Source organism: Botryllus schlosseri, chromosome 14 (genome assembly GCF_051294905.1).
Source record: "Botryllus schlosseri isolate E-star chromosome 14, Bs_hap1, whole genome shotgun sequence".
Classification (NCBI taxonomy): domain Eukaryota; kingdom Metazoa; phylum Chordata; class Ascidiacea; order Stolidobranchia; family Styelidae; genus Botryllus; species Botryllus schlosseri.
The window spans coordinates 4,368,915-4,396,904 of NC_137249.1; the positions used below are offsets into that span (position 1 = coordinate 4,368,915).

Genomic DNA, 27,990 nt, shown 5'->3' on the forward strand with positions numbered 1-27,990 from the left:
GGTAAGTGAGGATAAATCTCCACCCCGTTCCAAAACATTAATTTCGATTTGTATCTAAACGATTACGATATAAAGAACACAGGTTTGAAATTAGTATCACATCACTATGTTACTAGATTTAACGAACAGGGAGCCCATCGGCCAGTTGATTGAAAAATATGGAATATCCGGCAGTGATCTGTAGACTCCATCCAACTTCACAAAATCTTCGGAAACAATTATTTAGGCCTCAAATACTGAAACAGTAGCAGAATAACCTAAATACATAACCATCTAGTGGAAATAGACAAAACCTACACAAGTAGTCTACTCTTAAACTAATGTTACTGACCACTTCACTACGCATGGTGTAAAAATTTGTATAAGGAACCTTTTCTGAAGCAACATTGCTTACAACTGCAACAGCATTTAGCAAAAATTGCTGTCACTACACACTTCTGCACAATATCGACCACAAACGCACAAAGTAAGGAGGTTTATTACGGTAAAAATGTTTAGTCTGAGGTAAAACTCACAAAACATCGAGACACACCAACCATCAAATGACAAATAAAGGTCGTTTGCTTTTATTAAAATTGTTCTAGCATAGCAGGGCATAAAGGCAAGAAGAACGCACCAAAATCCAGTGCAACACCGTAAAGATGGCAGCCCGGTCGCTTCTGTTCTGAAAATCCGGTAAAACGCACAAAGCGACAAACATCAACCTCCCAAATCCCAACTGACTTCACATCGTGCCGAAATAGATCGCCCACAATGCAGGAGGGAATTCGAATACGCAGATTCTCAATCCTTAAAAAAGCAATCAGAGCACTCGGCCCATAAAAATCTAAAAAAACTCTGCACCAACGCCGAGCACCTTCTCGAAACATTATGAGCAGCAAAAAGTGACGGCAATTCATAGAAATCAAGTAAAAATGGTCTAAAAATTCGAATCAAATGCAAAAAGAAATGATAGTAATCCCGCAGATATCATGACACATTTACTCGGTACCACGCACATTTCATGACGACCAACGCTTATTCGTAGTCGAAAATATTGCAACCAAATTGCCACCGACGTGAACAGTGCACCCATGCCGAGGGGTTCCCAATCCGAGTTTTTTCAGGGAGCCATGAAAGATTTGAAGAAATTTACAATCTCCAAAGTCTACTCCCACTATAACAAAAGAAGTGTATCAAAATTTCATAGAAATAGTAGTACAGAAATAAGCTACATCTTGATCCAGAGCTTACTTTAAGACATTGACAGAGCAAAAAAGCCCAACCATCACATTAACTGATGCTGGAAGAGCTGATTAACTTACTATCACGTTTTTAGTGTGTTGTATTTATATCATTTCATCATTCTAAGTTCCAACTACCGGTTAAGGTGTAAACCAGTTTTTTAATTAAAAAGGCTGGGAACCCCTGTACTACACTTATAAAACTTCTCGGAAAAATCCAATTCTTAGCTCGATTTGAATCATTCATTCGGTTGCGATTGCAAAAAATTGATCGCGTGATATGTCCAGCCCATTGCCAGGTCTCGTAAAATCGTATCGCTTTAAAAATACGATCGGATCAAACTTTTTCACTTCGGGAAGGCAATTTTGACGCTTCAAATCAATAACGCGTCACATTACATCCACAAATACTTCGCAAGGATTATCCATAGCCTGCTGAAAAGATTGCTTGCTCCCCGTCACCCCGGCTGGTACCGCTGCCAGGTTTCGTCCGGGTGGCTGTTGCGTCTGCGGAACCGGGCCGGGAGCCGAGACAAACGGCAGGGTGCCGTGAGTGGAGTAACTGGAAGAACCCTGTCTGAGAGGGGGTGGCGGTATCATGCGTTGCGAGGTTTGCGGTGTGTGGGCGAGATGGTGCGGGTATGGATTGTGCGACTGTGAGAAGAACTGGCCCTGCCCGAATCCCAGATTGATCGTCTGAAAAGGCGGATGGCTGAATTGATTTGCTCAATATCATTACATACAATTGCATGCAGCGCAATGTCACAGCAACCAGTAAATCATTAGATATGTTCAAAAATACGATCTAGAGCAGGGCTACTCAACTCGAGGTTCATTACACCTCTCATGAAATACACTTGTACCGATGTAATACGGTGTAACTATATACAAAATCCAGTAGGGCGGTATTAACAAAAGCAATAAGCGAAATGTATATATTGTTCTGTTAGTTACAGTTTGTGGCAGACTTGGCATTTTTCTTTCTTTCTACTTCTTTAAATCTTGTTTCAGTGTGGTGAGAGGTGGTTGCAGGCAATGATGAAGGTTTTCACCGGTCATTATACGAAATCTATTCTTCATAAAGTATATGTTTGGAAACGCTGGCGGGAGAGCTGAGCAGAAAGAATATAAACACTGCACTTTGTTTTTGTGAATCAACGACAATGAATTTGGTTTAATTAAAAAACCATTTAAATACTGAGACCGATAAGCTACAGATTCTGCATTCGGACCGCAGTCTGTCAGTTGAGTAGCCCTGATCTAGAGCATGGAATACCCATCCTGGTTCATAGCGTATGCATCCATTAATGGCTCAAATCAAATCGTTTGAGTGCAAAAAGTTGAATACATTCCGAAACCAGAGACAGCATCAACGATGTCTCGTACGCAAATAGAATTAATTATATATCTACACGAATGACGACACATCAGCGACAAGAAGTATATCGCATCACCCAGATTACGGGCACACCGAAAGATGCAAAACGATACCCCCGTCATGCATGAAAAATGGAATGGATTAACAGGTCATTTGATAAGAAAAGGAAATTGTTATCAAACCGCCAAAGAAAAGCGGCAAAAAGACACAAAACGCATGTCAGATCGGGATTTTATAGAATTTACAAGAAACACTTTTGACATTTGCCGGCACATGACACAAGACCGTGCAAATTGATTTTACAGACACCAAAACTGCAAATCAGCACGACTAAACCACGGGCAAAACCATCAAGTGACAATAAACCATATCTCAGACATTATTAATCGAGAGGATGCATAGCGAAGCGTTGATGATTGCGATGAATACGTGGATTAATTAGGCAAGCTTTCAGATACGCTACCTGGTCGGACGTCCTGTCACGTTAGCGGTTGCTGGAAAAACATGTTTTGTTATTTTTATCCGAATAACAGTAGTCTAACGATGACAAGGACAGACGGTACCGGAAATCGCTACCATGCAAACCGCCAACCTAGTGTCCAACCTTGCGATACGACTGAAAATTTCTTGATGCTGTAGTATCACAGAATATTAAATAGCACTGTCCAGGGGCGTAGCCAGGCGAGATAAAAAGGGGGTGGAACTGAATAAAGGGGGGAGAATGAGCCTCTATGCGTCATACATTTAGCGATAGCGACTTCTGTATTCCGTACGCTTTTGAAAGCGTAACTAATTGGCGGATCTAATTACTGAAAGCGAGTTAGCACTCAAAAGCTTGCACTGGGATCATGTTCAGACATGGGGTAATCGTGATTAGTAATCGTAATCGATTACGACGATTACAGCATTTCCAAGTAATCGTAATCGCAATCGATTACATTCGAAAAAATCCGAAGTAATCGTAATCGTAATCGACTACTTCACATATCTAATCGATTTCTTTGTGAAAGAACGATTACTTTTCATTTGTGCAATGCCCATGACATGAACTGAACTATGAACATTCATGAGCAATGAGCAACGAAGCAACGAAGAGTGTGAAAACAGGATTTGGATAGCAGAAATGTCTGGTTTTCAAACGCCTCTATAATCATTATTACGTCACAAGTATTAGCTTGGTTCTTGATTGCGTAACGAATTATCCGCACGTAGTAAATAGATATTCGATGTAAATAATGTAGTACTGTGATTGTAAGAACACCCGCTGTGGATTATGTCACTGCACTGATCATTACACACGCCACTACCTCGCAGCAGGATAATAATCACCACACGGCCTGGTTTAATTTCGAATAGTAACGTATATGTACAAATTGTAGGCTACATTGTATAATGTATAGATGTTTTGTTATGCTTAGGTAAACGCAATCTGACCGTAGCTGATTGGCGAGCGGTAGGCCTATTTACGTATACAATGGACAACGATTTGAAATTTTGTACCCGTCAAATTAAACATGACAATTTCTACATCGAAGCATTAAAAACCAGGCTGCTGATAAAAAAATCATAACCGAGCCGTTATTTTCCGTTACTCGTATAACGGCAGATCGAAATAGCCTATATATGTATTAAGTGGATTGCAGTCAAAAGTTGATGTTTACCTTATCATATTCTCATACGGCCCTACTTAAAACGGGCAACAATTGTTCCTTCGCAATTTTATACTCATCATTCGGATATGCCACTAGCCATCCCCTTACACACCATGTTAGCGTGGATTTCAGCTAGAATCAGTACCGAAACAGCACTTCGCCACCGCCATTCTCACAAATGGTGATCTTGTGCTCCCCATAAGGCGATCAATAAAGCTTGTGGCGGGCGAAGTCCCCCAGAACCCCCTTAAAGGCCGGGCTTTTCACAAGAACTGGAAAACACGATTTGATGCGATGGATCCGCTGTGAATTTGCTGACAAGTCGCGCCAGGCGCGAATATTTAGGCACATAATTTACGACTATAACTTTATTGTATGGTGTTAACTCGTGACCTCCTGTCTGCTATATTAGGCTTACCATACGTCCTCTTTTAAGAGGACTTGTCCTCTTTTTTGACTTTTTTGAAAGTGTCCTCGGAGGACGCCCTTTTTTCCTCTTTTTTGAAAATTTAGGTCAGATATAGAGGAAATTGCGAGTGATATTTTTTTTTTTTTTTAGTCATCCACCTGGCAATGTAGAGTAAAAAACGTTATTTTGAGATCTGAGCGGAAGTGAAGACCTTTTTTTTTTTTTTTTTAGTCAACCGACCGCAAAGTGGGAAAAATTCACCGGTTTTTGAGAATTCTACTCCCATTTTGTATCTTGCAAATTTCTGAAAAAGTGTCCTCTTTTTGCATTTTCAAAATATGGTAAGCCTAGCTATATAGTCATGAGATATTGGAGTCGCCCAAACGTAGCGGACGAAAAGAAAACTAAACGAAAAACTTTGGTGAGTCGCATCAAAAATTGTCATTTATGCACGTGGTTCATCATTTTCCTCAGTGAGTGCCCCCGGTGGCATTTGTATTGTGGCGCTGAGATTGAAAAGACTATTCTTCGCGACCATCCAGCGCGGCTAGGGACAATGGACAAATACACAATGTTTCGGCCAATGTAGCATGTCTTGTTGTGTTGCGGCGCCGTATTGGCTGGCACCGAAATGCCTATTTCTGTGTGAATCATGCCATGGTATATTATGTCATACACAGGAAATGACGTCATTATATCTCATTTAAAAATAAAGACCTTCTCTCATGAGGTCTTTTCATCGCATTGTTGTCTTCCAAAGATAACTTCTCAGAAGCAAAATGAATGTAATCGTGAGTAATCGTGATTACTTTTCCAAAGTAATCGTAATCGTAACCGACTACTCGCGGATTTTGCTGTAATCGTAATCGTAATCGTAATCGCGTGATTCATAAGTAATCGTAATCGCAATCGATTACATTCATGAAGTAATCACCCCATGTCTGATCATGTTACGATGCGCACGCGCTCATCATGTGACAGTGCAGGAGATCTTATTTGCATTCAAATTAAGTAATCGACCTTGAAACAATACAAGAACAACATTTCACGACGAACAATCTATACAGCGCAGAATCTGTTGTATCTTCATGAATTTTGACATGATTCAATTCGCGTGTAAGAGTAACGTCTTCTCGGCGTTTTAATTCCATTCACTTCGAACATTGCGCGTATACTAATTGTACCGATTCGCAAAGCGAGGGAATCTCAAACAAGTTTCGGCACGGCTATTGAAGGCTGAATGAGTCCCGGTGGGATACCGATCACAAAAGGCATAATCTAGTATGACGTATAGATGGTCATTGAGGTCAAGACAATGCACAACAATGGCGTCAAAAATAAAATGCGAATCGAATGTATTGTGTCTTCACGCTGTTTTGGGTAACGACGAGAAAAAGGCATGTAATCAGCGTCGGCGATCGGCGTCACGCGCAGCAAATTGAAATTAGACGATATCGTGAAGAAATGTTGTTATAGCAGTAGCCTTGACTTGGGATTTTCGGGATAGAATCGAGCCTGGAAGGGGGTAGAACGTTCTTCAATTCTACCCCCTGTCTACGCCCCTGGCACCGTCGTATCGGACATACGGCAACAGTTATAAGCGGTGGACTCTCACCCTGATACAAAATTCAAGTCAGTCCAACTGACCCTCGCCGATAACTGTCAGAAATCTACGAAGAGAAGAAGTACTAATACCACAGAGACAGTACTACAACTACGAAAGGCTACGAACACATGCATTCTACGCAGACAGAGACAAAAATGGAATACAAAAAATGAAACAAAACTAAAAAGCTTCAAGCTTGATGTTTCAACTCTAACCCTATTTCAATCATTCGAAATCCCTTAAAATCTATCAATATGAAACATGTCAAAAAATAGTCGCCTTGGTACTCAAATTTGCCTATGCTCAGCCCTAATTGGCATTAACGAACGATGTAAATTGCATTGCAATTTAGCGATCTACTCGAACATGCCGGGTCATCTCTTTACGCAATACGGGTTTGAGAAGATCTGCGAGGCCATGCCGTCAACGAGCCACTTTCTATATCGTTTTCGGATCTAAAATTGCACCCGATAAGATCAGATACAGCCGATAACGTACTATGCCGCAAGGCGCGACGATCATTACTGTACTAAAATGCACACGCAAACATGAATAATACATACAACACAGAAAGCTCCATCACAAAATCCCAAACAGATTGATATCGCAAAGTTTTCAATTACACAAACCAACTCTCAAATCGATATGTCTAATCCAATATAAAACCAAGAGTCTACAGGAAGAAAATTGAATACACAGAGCCATTGCAGCCTCGACTACAAATCACAGAAATTTCCGAGGCGTAAATACCCGAGGTGGTAAAAGTAGTCACCGTTGGTAGTGAACAGAAGTGAAACTAACGTTGTATATTCCCACCAGGGTTGTGATGACTCGACTTGACCCGAGTCATTTTCTCAAAATACAGAAAAATGTCTCGACTGGACTTGAGTCATTCTGTCATTGTCATTGCGCATGACTCGAAACACGGACGGCCGAAACCGACATTTCTTTCTAATTTCGGACAATAGTAAAGTTACCGCACTGTTGGTATTTCATCGATTAGCGCTCGTAGCTTACTTGAAAATGCGACCAGAAACTGGTGATAATTAGCACATCAAGAATGCGAAGCAATCGATAGCACTAAGCCGAGTTGTAAAAAGTGGGTTTAACAAGACTCGAGTCATAACACGATGACGTGAATTTGACTCGTTGCTCGCTGACTTGGACTTGACTCGGCGGTGAATTGAAAATGACTCGACTTGACTCTAGAGTCAAAACGACACGATTGAGATTGACTTGCGACTCGCAACTTTGTGACTTGGTTACAACCCTGATTTCTACGCAGTAGAAATAGGAGTCGCGATTTCAGAGTAAGTAAAAACTCAATATTTGAATGAAAACTGTTAGGTAGAAGTTGAAGAAGTCTACTAGTACTTGAGGGGAAATTTATGATGTTGCTTCTATACGAGTATCAACTATGACTACTTTGACCACCTCTCGTCAAGTAGATGTGGAAGTAGGCCTACTCTAAAAACATATCCATTTGAGAGAAAGTGGTGCAAACTCTTAAAAGCAGACATACTTTACAAGTGACCACCACAGGTAAGAACTTTGTGGCCTAACAAGCACAACGTACCTGAGTTTGCTGCGGCACGTGCGACTGCGAGCCCCGGTCCGAGCCCCTGTCGCTCATCCGATCGCTGTTGGCGCCGGCCGGGCTGTCCCGGCGTCCGCCGCTGTGCCGGCTTCCGCCCCTCTCGCTACCCGACTCCCCGCTGAGGCGTTGGTGATGATTGTACTGGATGGGAGGCGGGGGCATGGGCATGCCGCTGTACGTGCTGCCGCTGTGAATGCTGAGGTCTGAAAGAATATCGGTCAGGTGTTGGAGATCGCGAAATTTCCAGGTCTAGTGAACTTTCTTATCCTACTTAGAGAGAAATGCCAGTATTCCAACTCCTGGTTTTCCGTAAAATGCTGCAGAGTGCGAAACGAGCCAAGCTTGATTCACAGACATTTGCTATTCTCATGCTCATTAATATGAACCCTGATTTGATATGATCTTGTTGTATATATTTATAATTCGTAATTTAATTCGATTTCCAAGTCCGACTCTGTTTTAGTCAAGCCTACTTTCTTATCCACGTTCCCTATGACCATCCACAGACATACAGACATTTATTCGTCAAACATGAAATTTGACTGGAGGTGACGATATGACCTATGAAGGCCTTGTTCTCTATTCACCATTCAATGTTCTCCACAAACACACCCAAATTTACGGTGTCTCGCGCTATCGTAAACTGCTCTCCACAAAACTAAATTTATGCACGTCGCAGGCCCACGTGTGTGTAAGTGCTAGGGTAGGGAGTTGGTGCTAGGTTAGGGTTAGCCTTGGGGCAAGGCTGCTGATGTCAAAAGTAAGCCGACGTTAAATCAGATTCCATGCTTTCGACTTGACTCAAAATTACGCTGTAACCGAATGTCAGGTTGGTAAGCGACAATATATTGTTTTGTTTGAGGTAGCCCCATGAAGTTGAAGCAATATGTTCCAACATGTACTGAAGTGATCTACAGAATAAAAGAATCACATAAACCACGCTCTAACTCACTGTCGATGTCGCTGTGAATCTCGGCGTAAAGCGGCATGGGCGGATGGCTTCCGGCGTTCGCGATTCCGTTTTGATGGTACGGGTTGTAGGGTATGTTGCCGTATTGCGGGTATGCGTGTCTGTCGTGTACATTTGACCAAGACCCGGAGCTCGGAAGAGGCGCGAGTATGTCGGACCCGTGCTCGCTGCTCGAGCCTCCCAGAGAGAGATTGCCGAGATCTAGAGACAAGATGGAATATTTATAAGCCCAGTAACTCGAATCACTTTTTCAAATGCGTAAAATGTAGTAAATCGAGGCAATTAGTGTATTTGACTCGACTTGTACCCGAGTCATTGTGTATGGCTCGAGACTAGGACGGCTAAGACAGACATCTCATCAGAAGAATAGTAAAGTCACCACATTATTGGTATTTCGTCTATCAGTCCTGATACTTGGAAAATAGGGCCAGAAACTGTGAAGACTGAGGAAAATTGCTATATTATGAACGCGAGCCATTCTATATCACTAGGGCAGAGTTGAAAAAAGTGGATTGAACTGACAACTGAACAGCGAACACAATGACTTGGACTCGCACTCGAGTAAAAACACTATGACTCGACTTGACTCGGGTCAAAACTATAAAAATGAGATTGACATGCGACTCGGAACCCTTTGACTTGGTTACAACCCTGACTAATACTATCTTCCAGCTGTGGAAATAGAGTATGGTAACTATATTTTGCGTTGACAAAAACTTACTCTTGATCTGAAGGCATTTATTCACGTTACTCAACAAAAATCGGCACGAACTGAGAGACACTCACGACTATTATACCAACACTACTGCCAGAACTAACATAATCTGACTCCGTGACCCATACAGGAGATGTAGATGGTGAAAATTACCTCACCAATCAAAATATATCAGGAATGAAACCTAACCACTATTGTGAGTGAACAGTTTCAATAAACAGTACAAAAGTCATCATCAGGTACTGTAGCGCTACCTTGATCTCAAACCCTCACCTTTATGCAATTGCGATCCGTTATACTCCCCGAAGACGTAGTAGCACTGCTCGGAAAACTTGGTCTTGTTGACCGTGTGCCGTATGTACCCGGCTTTCAATAAATTAGAAGCGTACTGCCTCGCGTCTTTACGGTCCTGCAGGCCTTCGACGTTCTTCAGAAGCCATTCGACGAGGTCGGAGCCTACGCAAAAAAAACACGAATCAATATGAAATCCCAAGCGATAAATCAATGAGCGGTGCCAGTTGATCTCACATCGCACACGAATAACCGCATTTCCCTAATCTCTTACATTGATGATATTGATCATTGAATTATTTGGATTATAATCTGGTAAATATCATTTCCAACAGGATTAAACTGTCTATACATTACAGGCGGTATATCAAGTCACCAATCCCGTCCAAAAGCGGGATTTAAAACAGTTCAATGACAACCGATATCCTATAAGAGCACCTGCCTTTTATGACAGCCACTATTGCAAATTATGCACACAAATTTACATAGTTAACTTGCCGTCCGCCCAAATATGGAAGTAAAACGTGAGGGTGGGCAGTAACAAAGAACTCAAGACTTTTTCAGAGCAGGCTTTGCACTAGGCTACTTACTAAAGCGGCCATGATTTTGAACTACTTCCCCTTCCGCACAACACTTTTTTACCCAAACGTACTCAATTTGAATTTCGTAAGGTAGAAAGCAGAATTGGATAAGTTTGCATCTCTTCAATGAGTGAAATTTTTGCGATTAACTGAAAAAAAGTATTTGAAGAACTTCAATATACAATTGCATAGTATATTCATGCCAGTGACGATATGATCATTGATATACAATGTTCTTACCAATTCTCTACTAATTCCTGACGAGTGTCAGCCGAAAACACTTGGGTTTGTTTTAATGTGAATATACGATTCAATTGAAAAAAGTATGCGAAACTTTGAACACTTCTACTTTCTTCAACTCTATTTAATTGAGTACTTTCCCAGTAGTTCAAGACATGTCCTGCAAACTTGTACTTGTAATGGAGTACAAATTACTTATAATCAATCTCTCTACTTACCGATGAAGGCGTTCGGAATTCGAATCTTCAACCACATCCTCGTCTTGATGTCCAACCCGCTGTTTGGGGTCTTCAACGTTCGCACAATCGATGACATCTCCGAATGAATCGATAAAGGCAGACGATCGTATCCTGAAATCGGCATGAAAGTGTTATTAGGACAGCTGAGCTGCGTTCGCCAAGGAATGGCATGCTTGTGATCGACCAATGTTCAACTGGTTTATTTTTTGTACGAAGGCGATCAAAGCCGGCCAAATTCGAATGTCCGAGTGATTCAATTGCGAGTAGAATATAAAACTTTGATTAGGGCATTTCATTTTCGCCTATTATGCTGAAAAATGACAATCAGAAGAATGATAATTAAACAATAGCACGATATATTTTTCGATAAATATTTCAGATGCTGGGATACAACTATTCGATGTTTCTAGGCTCCCAATGACGGGAAGAAACTTTTGAAAGTATCTTTCTCGTTTACCTAAAACCTCTTACTGCTCAGGCCATATATATTAGTTACTACAAAAGAACGAGACTCGATCGTTATGCCCAGCCCCACTCAAGGATAGAGTTACTACTAGTACTAAGCCCATACTCGCAGTCTACGACACACACATTGGAGCGGCTACCGACACGCATGAAAAGAGTGACGAAAATATAAAACCGAAACAAAATAAACCAAATCGCACGATGCATACTTTCGGATTCGGGCAGTGAGCTGGCCATGGTGTCCGAGCTGGTCTCGGTCAGGTTTGTGCTCAAGGCGGGCGACGGTCTTCCGGCATAGTCTCCTATTTAAAATAGAAAAGCAGTCGATTTGACAACGATACCTACGTCTCATAGGCCGCTGCACCAGAGTTGGGAAACCAAGAAATTTTCAGCTTTTGCAAAATATATTGGAAAAATAAAAAAGTATAGCTACAGTTTTTTTCAAAGTATATTAGACTTGAAAGTCAACTGGACTTGCCAAAAAATTGTAAATTGAATTACATTACAAATTAGAAAGAAATACAACAAAATCAAGTTTGGTTCACAAGCATGGTAGTGACAAATGTCTGTACATCAAGCTTGGCTCGTTTCGCACTGTACAGCTCTCCTGTAGCATTTTCAGGAAAACCAGAAATTATATTTCAACTGAAATTAGAGCATAGACACATTTCACAGTTTAGATTTAGAGTACGGGGCATTTGACTCTAATTAGTCTAATATAAGACAAGTAGAATTATTCAGTGCTCACCTGTGACGGCGGCCGTGTGATGGACCCACGCCGCGGGGTCGATCGGTTGCACCGGGTCATTTTTAGGTATCGTAAATTGCACGGGGTTAGGATCCCAACATTTGGCAACGGTCAGCGTGATGGGTCTGAAAAAGGGTAAGGTAAGCGTTTAATTTAGACTTACGGACGAGTTTAGTACCAGAACATGGAAGGTGGAAGCGCTCGGCAGTACATATTATTCGGACAGAGTGTCAGTGCCGAGTATCAAGTCACGTATTCAAGTACCACTCACTATGATGCCAATAACAGTAAAAAGCCTCAAAAAGTACAAATATGTACAGCTTTTCAAGCACTAAGTAACTTATGCCAGATTGACAAATTATTTTCAATTTGAGGCTAAGATATCACAGCAATATGAAACAAAACAACAGGCTGTTACTATGAAGCTGAGTAGCCTCTAGGTATGCAGTCGGAAGAAATATGGCAACAGTTCAAACAATGTTAAGGGCCATATGATTTCGGTACTGGCACTCAAAGACATCGGCTCTCATTATACGACTAGAATTACGTATCCAAATATTTAGACCAGTCAACAGAACTACAATTCTACTCTAGGGGACACCGACTCATGGCCCGCTAAGTCATATTTTTGGGCCGGCGAAAGAACGCTTCAAAGCATTTTGAAATTATGAAAATGATTTCGGTTTCAAAATCTTGTTGTTGTTCAAAATAACCTATTCTCCAGTGCCCAACATCACCATTCCTCACTAGCCCAGAGGGCTTCGGCGATGGTAATAGCATTCCGTGGAAGAAGAATTACCTGATATGAATGGGCATTAGGGCTGTTCAAAAGAACTGTTGTAATTAGACTCAATTCCAGCCGGTAGAAGTGAAGTTACTCCAGTTTTTCGATGATAATTCTGGGACCACACACCGCCAATGCTACTTTTTTAAATCAAAAATTTGTAACTGCAATAACTTCGCTTCTGCCAGTTGGAATTGAGTCGTATTTGTTTTGCATCGTTTTTGTAGACAACGTATCAATTTCATGAGGTAACCAGTCGAATTTGAATTTTTTTTAATAATCTAACATAAATTCAAAATTTTAATACTATTAGAGCTTCGCGATAACCGATTGAAAGGGATTCAAGTTTGGTGTACATCGTTGCTTAGGCAACCTGATAATAAAATGTCATTTCTTTAGTGGCAACTATGTCCGCGCCCATGTTAGAAAGCACAGCGTTGTACTGACGTAAAGTTATAAAAATGTGGTTGTCAAACTGTGTGGCCTATTTGATCTCAATATTGGATTCATGCGGCCTGCGCCCTCTACGAAATTTGAAACGGGTCCGCGACCCGTTTTGAGCTCGCGACCCCTGTTCTATACAATCTACAGTGTTTATTGCAATATGTCGACAATTGCTAATTAAACAAACAAAACTTATGTTTCATACCCGGGTTTATGAACGATTTCTCTGAGCACCCTGACCGCGTCATCGTTGGTCATGTTTTCAAAATTTTTATCGTTCACTTGCAGCAGCATATCTCCGGGTTCTACTCTGCCATCCGCAGCCACTGCACCACTGATGAATAGAGAAATGTGTAACAGTTAATTGGAAATTCAAAGTTACAAGGTCCATCTTCGGCACGTACGCAAAAATGACCACTAAAAATAGTTGCAATCTTCCACCATATTCAGTTGGCGTCATGCACGTACTCTTCCGGCCAGTTGCCTTGATAATTTCACTAATTAAAGTGATGCAACATACCAAAACTACTTTTCCCTACATAAAAAGCATAAAAAGTAAGTAAGTTTTGACCAAAACCAGTCAAGTAAAATCGGAAGTAGTGTAATTGACCTTAATTATTCTGCCGTATATTGAAAGGCTTGAAAGGCGCAGACACCCCCTTCTGAGCATCAAAATAATGCTGAACAATGCTGAGTCACACGTACAACAAATACATCATCTCACCCTTTCATAATGGATCCGATATATATCCCTCCGTCTCCCTTGTCATTGCTTTGTCCCACTATGCTGATACCGAGAAAGGTATATTTGTCTAAAGCACCATAAGATTATGAGTTTGAATCACGTGCGGAGAGTATAATAGAAATTGAGCACACACAGATTTGATGTATTTATCTGTAATGATGTAATCAGCAAGTATCTTGAAAACATCGTAAGAATAAATTTTTCATGACAAAATCCCTGCCAGCTGTTTCACAAATCTATTAGGTATGTATACGATGTATATGCAATGTCACTTACCCATATTTAGAGTAACAGTGATGATATTGAGAGACATTGACGACTCTGTGATACTACTCGAGTAATTCGACGTCTGTAACAGAAAATGCGGGTCAACACTCAAACAAACCCGCGAGACGTCGACAGCAAACAAAAATCGATCGTTAAAACTCTACGCGTATATAAAGTTCAAGACCCCCCACCTTAACAAATATATGACGCAAGTTTGAACAAATAATATAGTCCTGTGCCGTGTCGCTTCAATGATAACATATCTCGCGCTCTATTAACACAGTAGCCAGAGCGGTTCTTGATAATGAACGAGTAAATAACGTAACATAATCGAAAACAAGGGGAATATCGATGAAAAGTTTAGGAGAAAAGTGACTTTTGTCCTAGTTATCTCTAAATTGTTAATGCCTCGCACCAAAGGGTGCCTTTATTTTGTACATGCAAGCTAATGAAAAGCTAATGCAGCTAATCAAGCTAATGAAAAGCTAATTAAGCTAATGAAAAAGTAAGCTAATGAAAAGTAAGCTAATGAAGCTAATGGAAAGCTAATGAAAAAGTAAGCTAATGAAAAGTACGCTAATGAAAAGCTAATGAAGCTAAAAGCTAATGACTCTAATAACTATGCTGTAGCACGGGGGACTTTCGACCCGCCTTGCGGGAGCAGACCTATTAACGTGGCCCATGCATTTCAAAGGGGAGTTTGGACTTTGAAAATTTTCGAGCTCGCCTATACTTTAACGTGGGCGACATAACTGCCGCCACTTTGCCGCGTGTCGCCTACCCCAAAACACGCGGCCCTATGGCAAACCGGCTATACTTGCTCGGATCGGTCCCAGATTTTGTGTGAGCCTAGTCGTGGGGGTGTTTGGCCGAGAAAATTTTTTAAAAGTTGCCGAAAATTTTTTCGGACTTCAATATTTTTCAATTTCGTTGCCATGTTAAAGGATAGGGAAGTTGGAGTTGGTCGTTTTTTCAAAAAAAGAATTTTTAAATTTTTTTCTCGATTCCCACTTATCTGGTATCGTTCGACGCAGCGGACGCAGTACAGTATTCTACCGCTTAAGTACGCACCCGTTTAAGTTCGCATCCCAGATAAGTACGCAAAAATTCTTCACAATTTCTGAGTTCAACTATTTCAACAATTTATATTTATTTCGAACAGCAAGCACCATAACTGAATGTCAGGAATACACTGCTTGAACATATCGTGCAAAGTCATTTAATGCATATTTTGCATTCTTTGTTGCTTGACTTCCAATGTCACCTGTCTCAGTTTTCGCTGAATGCATTTAAATGTGCTTTTGAGGTTGTCATAAGCACCTCCTGCTTGATTTTGTAAGGCAGGACACAACAACTGATCCCCAACTTCAAAAATTGAAGTCCGAAAAATGTTTCGGAAAATTAAAAAAAAAAAAATTCTCAGCCAAACACCCCCCATGACTAGGCTCGCACGAAATCTGGGACCGATCCGAGCAAGTATAGCCGGTTTGCCATAGGGCCGCGTGTTTTAAGGTAGGCAACGCGCGGCAAAGTTGCGGCAGTTATGTCGCCCACGTTAAAGTATAGGCGAGCTCGAAAATTTTCAAAGTCCAAACTCCCCTTTGACATGCATGAGCCACGTGAAAAGGTCTGCTCCCGCCAGGCGGGTCGAAAGGCCCCCGCGCTAAAGCATAGTTATTAGCGTCATTAGCTTTTAGCTTCATTAGCTTTTCATTAGCTTCATTAGCTTTTCATTAGCTTAATTAGCTGCATTAGCTTTTCATTAGCTTGCATGTACAAAATAAAGGCACCCGCACCAAACGTAATTATTATTGCACATCGTCAATCATCAAGTCTTTTGACATTTTTATTGATTCAAAAACACCACAAGGCATAATTTCATAACAATTCAAACACAAACCTCAAAAAGTCAGCCTCGAAATGAGAACAGTCTGCTATACAGAGAAGCTCAATCGCCAATGCACATCGGTAGCTGAGTAATCGAGTATTATGGCGTCAAAATGGGAGTCGACTGGTCGAAATCGAAAACAATGTCTGCTATAAGAGTAGTTGGACTCCTTGCAAATGTTTTATGCAAGATAAGGCCCTTATATAAACGCTACCGGAAAGAGAAGATATGGTATAATAGCTGTCACAAGAGACTGTCATTTACCCAAAAACAACAGCAATAACTAGCCTACCCGACCTGGAGGGATATTACTGGACAGATGGACGGACACGTAACTTTGAGGTTCAAAGCCTAGCTAATTTCCTGGTGAAAATTCAAGTCTCACCGTATCAGACTCGGGGTGGGGCCTCCGCTTCCTCTTGATTTTTTGTCGCAGTCTCCTCCGCGATGTCACAGTTGATTCCGAGCAAGTCGTGCTGTATCTCCTGCGAATATGTTCGATAACTTGAAACAGTGTCAAGGAAGGACAAACACATGCAATATTAAGGCTGATTAGTTATTCCCGTATCAAAGTTTCTGAAAGCGACAAGACGAGGTACGTAAACGCGATCAAAAGTCGACTCCTACGCAGCGAACGTCATTTTTTTAGTCAACAACACAAAAGTAACGTAAAAAGCGGGTAGTTCGGCAGTCGAAAAGTGATATATTTTTGTCAACAATACTATTGGTTGAGAAATTTTTAAAATCACCAGTTTTCACTTCCGCTACTAGAGCTTTCAAAATTTTCAAAAAGTGTACTCTTACTCAGATCACAAAATATGGTATTCCTAGCTACACACTATAAGCTTTCAAAATTCGGTGACGTGCCAATACTGCTAACGTGACAACAACAAAAAAATTGGGAACAAAATGAAAAAATATGACAAATTCCAGGAGAAATTTACAGGTACTTGCATTATCAATCATTATCGCTGTAGGTTTGACTCACTGCTCGAAAGAGTGATTCAGAGTCCCCCGATTAATAACGAATATGAAAAACTGTGTTCCGACAACTAACTTTTGCAATATCGGAGCGGAATTTGAATAGCTGCACAAAACAGTCAGTCTGCGATTTGGATCGAGGACGGTCTAACCGTCTAGTAAGTTCAGGTTATCAATTCGAAGCGCCGAAATGTGAAAAAAAAATCTCGGCAAAACGTGTGCCGCTGCAATGTAATACCACTCACGTTTCGTCAGACGAATCATACAATGAATCGGTTCCGCCTGTAGTCGTGGAATATATAGTCGATTGGCTGCCGTATTTGTTCATGTTACGCATCCTATCCACACCTGGATGTGCGGCTGTGAAAACAAAGTGCAGTTAGCCCCGGCAGTCATGGAGGCTGTCGACAAGCCAAATCAATGCCTCAACCGTGATTAGCGAGGCAGAACCCGACACATATCCAATGATTCACGAATGATGAGAAACGATGTTCTCACCATTTACAAATGTAATTCAATTCCTCTGCATTAGCGTAATCGAGCGTGTTTGCTAAACGGCAATGTCGGAAACTTGATGATTATCTTATCGTTCCACAAATGACAAGCGAATGACGAGGGTCATAAGTATTACTGATAGCGAAAGGATATTTACTATAACGACAGCAGAAAGTCAATTAAAACAAAGTACCACATATTTATTACATGTCTCAATCCGCATTAAACAGATACAAGTCAAAATATATGACTACAATATGAAAATTTAAACATTGCCATTCCACTTTTCATTGCAAGTCAAACCAAATATAACTCGTGTTCGGAAACTGAAATCTCTATCGCATAAGCGATATTCAGTGATGAAGCAAGTAAAGCTGACATTATCCTCACTTAACATGCGTGACGGCTTACTATACAGTATTGGCGAGATGGCAAATTTGTTCAAGTATGTAATAAGACAGGAATGTCAGCGTTTACTGGATTTCGTACAATCGTAATCAGATTAGGTCGGATCAAATATGTAGTAAATATATGAACTTACGTCTGCTATTAGAAACTTGTGGTTCTCCTTCTGTATGCGCATTTCCGACTGCGTTGGGACTGCAAAATAGAATTCCGTTATTATCGCAATAAAACAGATCCGATTAACGAACCGTTGAATATCAAACATAGCCGGCACACCGTCAATAAGGCCTAGAATTACACTGATCATGCCAGAAAGTCTTCCGGTACAGATTACGACTACTAATAGCTACCAGTGCAAATGTTTCCAAAACCACAAATCACTGAATATTCAAAAGCTCCGTGTACCATTGACAGAGAATGCGATAGATGAACTATGCGTAGAGATTGGGTTGCTATGCAAGCTATGAGATTCTAATGCCATTCAAACGATACCAAGGACCAAAGTTAGTCAGCATTGTTACGCAGCAAGAAGTAGAAGCACTACAGTCAATTCCTACTCAATTATAGGAATTAGTAGAAATTTCATAGACACATCAAAACTAAGTGGAAGTAGTAAAGAAGGGTTCAAAAAGTAGTCAAGCAAGTAGTTTGAAAAAGCATCTTTGTTCGTGGGGTTACAAACTTCAATATGTAATTGGAGGTGGCAACTTTCAAAATTGCAGGGTGCATCAGCGCGAACACAAAGGAACAAATGACGCTCCTAAACTAGCTACAAATGTACATGTATTCAGTAAAGTGGCTATTCTGCTCAGTTGTTACTATAAATGCACCAATGAAAGTTGAGCAGACTTATCACTGCGGAAGTCGGGTAAGAACTATCTATGTCTAAATGTCTTAAATGTCTAGAAACTATCGGCGAATATCTAAAAACATAATCACAAGTAGGAGTATTTCGATACTGTCGAGCTCTGTCTGAGACTCGTTGATCGTGACCTTTATGCTATTTGTGATAATAATGTTGCATTGAAATACTCACTGGAAAGACGCTGGCCGTGATTCACCATTGGCTGACGAACGGTCTTGCATGCTGGGAACCATCCCAGAACAAATCGACAGTGTGTCATTGTCAGGGGCCACAAGCTGAAAAACAACGCTTGGTAATGCATAGATTGAACGAAAATTGTTTCTTTATCATTAGGGGTAATTGCAATCTACTTCGTCATAAAGGTCTTCTTTGTTGTGCAGATGGCGCATTGGAAATAATTGTGAAGTAATTAGCTACCACAGAGTTGTTCTCATTACAAATGCTCAGCATAAAGAAGATCAAATAGAACTCAGTAACCTATGATTTATGAGGCAGTGAAATAAAAGATCAAGGGTAAAAAAATTCAACACTTTTAATCAGCATAGTCTCTTCCCCGGTCGAGTAAATATATGCATCCGCGGACAGCTTGAACTTCTGAACTGAACCCATGTGTTAAGAGACTGAAAAACACAGTGGAACCGGAATTCTGACAGCGTGTTTTTGTACTGTGGGCAGACATGGGGTGATTACTTCATGAATGTAATCGATTGCGATTACGATTACTTATGAATCACGCGATTACGATTACAGCAAAATCCGCGAGTAGTCGATTACGATTACAAATACTTTGGAAAAATAATCACGATTACTCACGATTACATTCATTTTGCTTCTGAGAAGTTATCTTTGGAAGACAACAATGCGATGAAAAGGCCTCATGAGAGAAGGTCTTTATTTTTAAATGAGATATAATGACGTCATTTCCTGTGTATGACATAATATACCATGGCATGATTCACACAGAAATAGGCATTTCGGTGCCAGCCAATACCGCGCCGCAACACAACAAGACATGCTACATTGGCCGAAACATTGTGTATTTGTCCATCGTCCATAGCCGCGCTGGATGGTCGCGAAGAATAGTCTTCTCAATCTCAGCCCCACAATACAAATGCCACCGGGTGCACTCTCTGAGGAAAATGATGAACCACATACAATTTTTGGTGCGTCTCACAAAAGTTTTTCGTTTCGTTTTTTTTTTTCGTCCGCTACGTTTGGGCGACTCCAATATCTGCTGACTATATAGCAGACAGGAGGTCACGAGTTACCAACATACAAAAAAGTTATAGTCGTAAATTATGTGCCTAAATATTCGCGCCCGGCGCGACTTGACAGCAAATTCACAGCGGATCCATCGCATCAAATCGTGTTTTCCAGTTCTTGTGAAAAGTCCGGCCTTTAAGGGGGTTCTGGGGGACTTCGCCCGCCACAAGCTTTATTGATCGCCTTATAGGGAGCACAAGATCACGATTTGTGAGAATGGCGGTGGCGAAGTGCTGTTTCGGTACTGATTCTAGCTGAAATCCACGCTAACATGGTGCGTAAGCGGATGGCTTGTGGCATATCCGAATGATGAGTATAAAATTGCGAAAGAACAATTGTTGCCCGTTTTAAGTAGGGCCGTATGAGAATATGATAAGGTAAACATCAACTTTTGACTGCAATCCACTTAATACATTTATTTCGATCTGCCGTTATACGAGTAACGGAAAATAACGGCTCGGTTATGATTTTTTTTATCAGTAGCCTGTTTTTTAATGCTTCGATGTAGAAATTGTCATGTTTAATTTGACGGGTACAAAATTTCAAATCGTTGTCCATTGTATACGCAAATAGGCCTACCGCTCGCCAATCAGCTACGGTCAGATTGTGTTTACCTAAGCATGACAAAACATCTATAGGCCTACATTGTACAATGTACATGTACAATTTGTACATATACGTTACTATTCGAAACTAGGCCGTGTGGTGATTATTATCCTGCTGCGAGGTAGTGGCGTGTGCACTGTGCAGTGTAATCAGTGCAGTGACATAATCCACAGCGGGTGTTCTTACAATCACAGTACTACATTATTTACATCGAATATCTATTTACTACGTGCGGATAATTCGTTACGCAATCAAGAACCAAGCTAATACTTGTGACGCAATAATGAGTATAGAGGCGTTGGAAAACCCGACATTTCTGCTATCCAAATCCTGTTTTAAATCACACTCTTCGTTGCTCATGAATGTTCATAGTTCAGTTTATGTCATGGGCATTGCACAAATGAAAAGTAATCGTTCTTTCACAAAGAAATCGATTAGATATGTGAAGTAGTCGATTACGATTACGATTACTTCGGATTTTTTTCGAATGTAATCGATTGCGATTACGATTACTTGGAAATGCTGTAATCGTCGTAATCGATTACGATTACTAATCACGATTACCCCATGTCTGACTGTGGGCATATCTTAACACTAAAGTAACCTCACAGGTTTGAATCAAATACCACATGATACCTAGTGACAAAATATGTAGGAAAGGTGTATCGTGTCCTTTTTGCTAATACGCTTTTATGAGCAAAGTGCTTGAGGGTTTAAACTACTGGTCTTAAATATACACTTAAATAGCATGTTAAAGGCTTGGTCCAACATAAAAACACTTGTAGCTCAAATCAGGCATGTCAAGGATAAAGAACAACTCGGCTCAATACGAGAACATCGGACCTTTTGCATTTTGACTATCTTATTGTGAACAAAAATAGCAGATGGCACTTGAGCCCTGACACAAAAGACTAAATACATGATAACTGGTGTACATTATTTGCTATTCTATATTATTCTCGGTTTCTAGCTACAGTCCAACAAACCATGTAAATACCACATCAGATTTACAATGCATAGATACATACGCCAGTGATGATAATCAACATAATAATGACAAGTAGATTTACAATTGAGCTAAGCCCATTAAATTACCAATGTCAAAAGGAGTCATTCAAGTTTGAGGATTTGCAATCTTTGCAAATGACAAAATTATGATTGCTCACAAGTCACAGCCGTGCAGTGTAGAGTTACATATTACTCGAAAGCTCAAAATATTCTTTTCAAGAACGCATCAAGTTTTTCATTCTAGTCTTTCTAAAGTACCATTATAATTATACGTGCGTGTGAGATATTTAGCCTGAACTCGAAAATACGGGGGATCATATTACAGAACATATGCCACCACGTGTAATCAACCTTGACTAAACCCAATGCAATAAAATAACAGTCAGTGCGCTTAACCAAAGAAAATGATGATGGACATATACAGCTGAATTCAAATATTTGATCATGATTTTCGAAGACCATTTGGCTCATCAACATGTAAACCAAGGAGGGGAATTGATAAAAAAAGAAGCAAAAGAACCTATTATGTGGATTGGCACTCCTACAGCAATATGGGATGTTGGCAATAGGTGTAGGGTCACCATAAGGAGTTGTTCTCTAAGTTTCTTCTGCCCACCAAAATACATCTTAACATTCCTATGAAAATAATATCATTGTACCAGATTTGATGACCGTAACGACAAGCAATTGGTCAAAGACCATCTTCTTTTCTTTGCCATTCTGATCACAATACTATATTGGCCTATGATTCCGAGCAATTCAACTGATCGCGGCTACATGGCTTATTCACAGAAAAATTACCGGAAGTTAGCAATGATACCTGTGTATACAAACAACAGATTAATTACTACGGATATTTATAGTACCGATGTAAAACATTGAAAGCTTCACTGTCACCACCTGCATTTCTGTAACTATCATCAAACGACATTGATGCCACACATGAACAAAATGGGATTGGTAGGATGAGTACAGTATTAAGCCAAAATATTTTTTTATCAGCTGAAATATTGACAATACAATAACCTACATGGCATGTCTCTAGTCTTGAGCAAACGATGTCTACAAGGATATTACACCATGCTGTAATAACAAGGCATATAGAGGGACAAGATCATATGTGTGCTTTTTGTTCACAAAGCAAACAAATATCATGACCAAGGACACAAAACTTTCTTAAGATAAAGCAAGCAAGCCAGATGGTTAACGATTAGGGTAGAAAAATACATTGGACATTCACCAAGACAACAAGACTCAGTGGAAGTATATCCAATCAGCAGCACTGCAGCAGTGAAAAATCAAGAATTTACCAACAAAAGCTGAATCATTGTGACCCGTATCTTCGAGAAATTTGCACCCTTGAGCAAATGATAACAATGCCATGTCGGAGCAAAGTAGAACACCAAAGGAAGATCGATCACTGTAAGGGGCAGGTTGCCACACGTGGATGTGCCATTAGTAACATTTGCAATGAACCATGTTACAGAATGAAAACAATAGTTTGCTTGTAAACACTTTCACCCTTGACAGTAATAATCATAGAAAAGATTAGTTTAAAATAGATCATCGGTTCAAAGCACAGCGTTCCGGTTAGATTATTACCAATGTAGAGCTCCTCAGAGGTGCAAAACCTCAATACACAATTGAATAATATACCGTATTCATATTGAAATAATCCGAAATATTTCCGGCTCACACTCATCAGGGGTAATCGTCATCTAGTAGAGAATTATGAAGAATATTGTACGATTAGTACGATTGTTGATTAACAATGCTCTTTCCAATTCTCAACTAGTTGCTGACGATTACCCCTGACCTGACGAGTGTCAGTCAAAAATATTTAGGTTCATTTCAATACGAATACATTATTTAATTGTATAAGACCAATGCATTTCATAGCACATTTTGTCTAAAAAATATAGCTCTTTAATCAATGATGATCAGATGTAACGAACAAATTTGGAAAATATTGGCTCGCCACATAATATTCACATTATCAAATGACTGCCTGAACGACCACGAAATTGCAATTCTCAGAGGGTTGGGAGAACATCCAACAGACTCGCAGATCGAGTGTCAAGATGGAATTCCTACACTAACACCAAACAGATGACAACCGTAATCCCAGAGGCATATTACACGCTATCATTGATATGAATGACAACAGTTTCATATCCCAGTTACACCTTCCTTATCTTGTTAACAACTCCCTCGATATACCAAGTTTGCAACCGACTGCACAGTAACTGCGACGTAGTGATAAGAATGCGTGATGGTTCAACCGTTCGCGAGCGGGCATCCGGAAATGTCGCAGGTGTGGATAATTTTATAAAAAGACAAACTTGTGGCTCCACTCACCCATGCCACGACTTTGTTAGCTGACACCGGCAGCTTGCTGTCGTCGTTGGTAATTTCTTCTTTGACAACGCTGCAAAAAGCAAAAAAACAAATTTGACACAGACGCAATCACGAGAAACTATAAAAGCGAGACAATACTCAGCGAGTGATTGAACACCTTAACATAGGGTCAAATGCAGTCAAGTAACATTGTACGACAGACCACCATCCACTCCGAGAAAAGATAGCTGGTGTAACAAAAAGACTGAAGTACCAGAGTTAAGTGGCAGACAGCCAAACCTTCTGCTGTTAGGCACTCATTTTTCAATAGCGACACCAAGTAGATTGCTACAAAGCACGGCATAACTGTATGAGCCATGTGATTTTACCATGACACAGAGAGCATAATATATATTATAAGTGTTTTATGCTAGATTCATAGACTTTGTATAACATCATAATAATGAGCCTAGAGAGTGCATTCATCAATTAGTGAAGCGAAACAGAACAGAATGATTCAAGATCATTTTAAAAGACTATCATTTCAATTGGCAGTGTAATACTGTAGGCTAGGCTATTCAATGAATTGCCCAGTTCGATGGATCTATGCATCGGTAAATCAAAAAGCTTCAACTAGTAGTTGGCAGTTTGCTCAGAATGTAACAAAACTCCACCAGTTCTACCTCTAGGGCATATCATCGGCATATTTCCTGTTATAAAGACTGCAAGTTGATACATCATTTGAGAAATTGGTTATTCAATTAGTAGTCTACAGTACTTGTACTTTGCTGTAGGCTATGAATCCCTAATTTACGAGCTAGACTATTCCCACATGCCAGTATCAATCAGAGCTGACGACAGAATCAATCAGATGCTGACTTTACAACAACCCCTGAATTATGCAAATGTTTGTAAGTTTCCCCGCCGCAATTTAGAGACAGCTTCAAGACAAAAGAGTGTTTAAAAATTATATAATTCATGAAATCACATGAAACATGACAGGTGTAAACTGGATGATAGCAGTGACTGATATAAATAACATATCAATGCATCTTGAAAAAGATATATACAACTAGTGTTATGGTATGGTATTGAATGTGGGGGTAATTTGGTCAGTAATAAATTCATCCTCTTAGAGACGTTGTAAATAGTTTGCAATTTGGTCGGATTCAGACTGAAAAATGTGGGTCGATGCCAACGCACACTACCACCGAATACAACGTTGGCATACCAAAATGATGAGTGAGTGTCACAATGTCAATCGTTACAGTTTCAACCAGATGGCTTGATGCTACACCAACACATTCCCAGGGGAATAAACGATCAGTCTGTGAAGTGCCACTATAATGAATGACACCACTTGCTTGATCATCAAAGGACAATTAACAGACCGGCCAATCAGCAATCACCATGTTTTTTTTACCCCAGTAGAATGAATAAATCATTACATTTTCTACAAGATAATCAGATTATTTGGAGTCCATTTCCTATTGCAATCGTTTTTGCTTTATAGAACAAAATCATTACAGTTCACTCTTCATTAACTACCTCTTCATGCATCCCTAAAAGTGGGTTGCAAGTCTGTCATGGTTTGGTTAATACCAGAAGCAAATATGCTCAAGCTCAATAGTACAGTAGAACACATACCAGACTATATTGATCAGCAATTGTCCAGGGTGGATTTCTAGCAAACCCATTCAGAAGCACTAACACAAAGCAACGACAGTCCATAGCCTTTTACAATAAATTAAGAACATGGAAAGTTGATATTATAGTAGATTTAATCGCAAGACAAATACATCAGAACTGTATTCTGAATAAATCAAATACAATATCAAACAAACTTGGCTGCGCACAGCTGGACCAAATTACTTTCAACGAAAATGGATAAGGATATTGTCATACCTGTTTTTTATTCATACATCCGTAGCTTATACATCGTATCACATACATCGCTACTGATCACAGATACTTCAGTTACCAATAAACTTATAGAATGCAATCTCAATTCAATCCAGATCTAAGACAAATACTATATTTAGTAGTATAGGCTAATATTAATACGAAATTGAATTGCTTGAAATGATTGGTAGCAATACAAATAAATGGCAAGCTAAAATCACGATATGTTTATGATACATGTGTGATAGTTATTTTCCGACTTGTTCATTAGCAACGCAAGTCATGATCACAGTGTACAGTACGGAAATCCTACTAAATGTGTCACGATTAGTCAACCATCACAATGGATTGGAAAGTATTTGGTTGAACGTAAACACTCCGTGTTAGCACCTACCTATCAGAAAATGCTTGGGCCACCCAATTTGCCATACAAAAACACGATGAAAGGTAGAAGATAAATAGAAATGACTTTGGGACAATGAGTAAATACAGCATATATCTGACAAGACATCAAGTGAATAGAAAGACTAGGTAATGATGCTGACAGATAAGTCAGTGTTACGATCTTAGATTAGACTAAAATTACTCAATATTGAGATGTGGTCCTGTCACATCCATGACGACAATTGTCACAGATCTCATTACACTCCTTGTGAAAAACACAAACTCGCAATAATTATAAACTTTGTTGACTCAATTTTAGTCCTCACTGATATATAACTAATATTAGTTGAATGGCTCGACCAGGGTTGTCAAAATCACATTTACAAAGGCCAGCTCATGATAATTGATAATCTGCTAGCGTCTAATGCAGTGGTTCTCAAACTTTTTTAGACAAGTCCCACTTTATGATAGTGAAAAATTTCACATCCCCCTTATCGTCATATCACAAAATGCAAACAGGATGCTAGCAATCCAAACGTATAGTTTGATTGCATGGAAGGTTATGACCAATGTTCCCTCTAAGCTGCGCAGTGCGCACATGCGCAGTGCTGACACGGTCTCTGCGCACATAAAATCTATGCTGAGCACAAAAAATCCGAAGTGGTGACTTTTTTTTTAGTCGTTACGCACTGTTGTCCAAGGCACTGCGCAGTGATTTGGCGAATCCGTGCAGACTAATTCAAAAATTAGAGGGAACATTGGTTATGACTGTTGATGAGAGAATTCTCAAATATGAAATTCGGACTGTACACATCAATAACTATGAATTGGGGTCAAATCAAACGGAGCGCGAAAAAAATTTTCAGTTGACCGCAGCTTCGCACCCCCTTCAGATGCTTTCACGCCCCCCAGTTTGAAAGCCACTGGTCTAATGGGACTGGTGAATATAATCTGCTTTGAAAATATTCAGTCAATTGGATGAGTTCTTGTGAAGTTTGCACTGCTAAAAAGGTGTCAATTAACAGTTCACAGTAGGGATGGATATTTGTAAACTCAAGAATATAAGGTTTAATACTGATTTGACCATTGTCTTATGGGGTGTAAAATGATTGGTTGTTAAGTTTGACACCATTCGTAAATTTCGGTAATGAATTCCGATCTCAGTCGACATCAACACCAAACCCGTAATAGGGCATAATTAACTCGGCTTACCCAAAATCCGCATCAGTTGATCGGAAGAAATACTTGTAATTAGGCTTGTTGATTGCAGCTTTGAAGATTCCCAACGTAATATCATCTGGCGGGATTGTCACCTTACTCATGTAAGGTGTTTGCTCATCGCCAATGTAATACACTATTTTTGTTTCCTCCGGCATTTTGATAGTGATGTTAAACACCAAAGCACCCCAAAAAATGTAAAGCTGGCAATAAATAATATTTATTAGGGTTTCATCTGGAAACAAAAGAAAATACTTGTGATTAGAAGCCCATGTATATCTTGG

The 27,990-nt window shown here is 40.0% G+C and overlaps 1 protein-coding gene across 5 annotated transcripts; it reads right to left on the minus strand.

Moving 5' to 3' along the window:
- Positions 1-462: 462 nt before the first annotated feature.
- On the minus strand, positions 463-27,978 carry LOC145455682 (segment polarity protein dishevelled homolog DVL-3-like). 5 transcript variants are annotated; one of them, XM_080333658.1, is made up of 17 exons: positions 27,701-27,978; positions 24,224-24,293; positions 19,160-19,263; positions 18,260-18,318; positions 17,469-17,583; positions 16,628-16,727; positions 14,364-14,436; positions 14,067-14,154; positions 13,548-13,676; positions 12,115-12,239; positions 11,576-11,668; positions 10,881-11,012; positions 9,824-10,006; positions 8,818-9,036; positions 7,845-8,068; positions 3,065-3,095; positions 1,780-1,919 (listed from the first exon to the last, which is right to left on the minus strand). In XM_080333658.1, the coding sequence occupies exons 1-16, from the start codon at positions 27,862-27,864 to the stop codon at positions 3,081-3,083; spliced, it is 1,893 nt and encodes a 630-aa protein (XP_080189784.1). In that variant the 5' UTR covers positions 27,865-27,978; the 3' UTR covers positions 1,780-1,919; positions 3,065-3,080. The 5 variants fall into 5 exon arrangements, with proteins under 5 accessions (XP_080189781.1, XP_080189782.1, XP_080189784.1 ...); XM_080333655.1 differs by lacking the exon at positions 3,065-3,095 and having other exon boundaries at positions 463-1,919; XM_080333659.1 differs by lacking the exon at positions 1,780-1,919 and having other exon boundaries at positions 2,831-3,095.
- Positions 27,979-27,990: the final 12 nt, after the last annotated feature.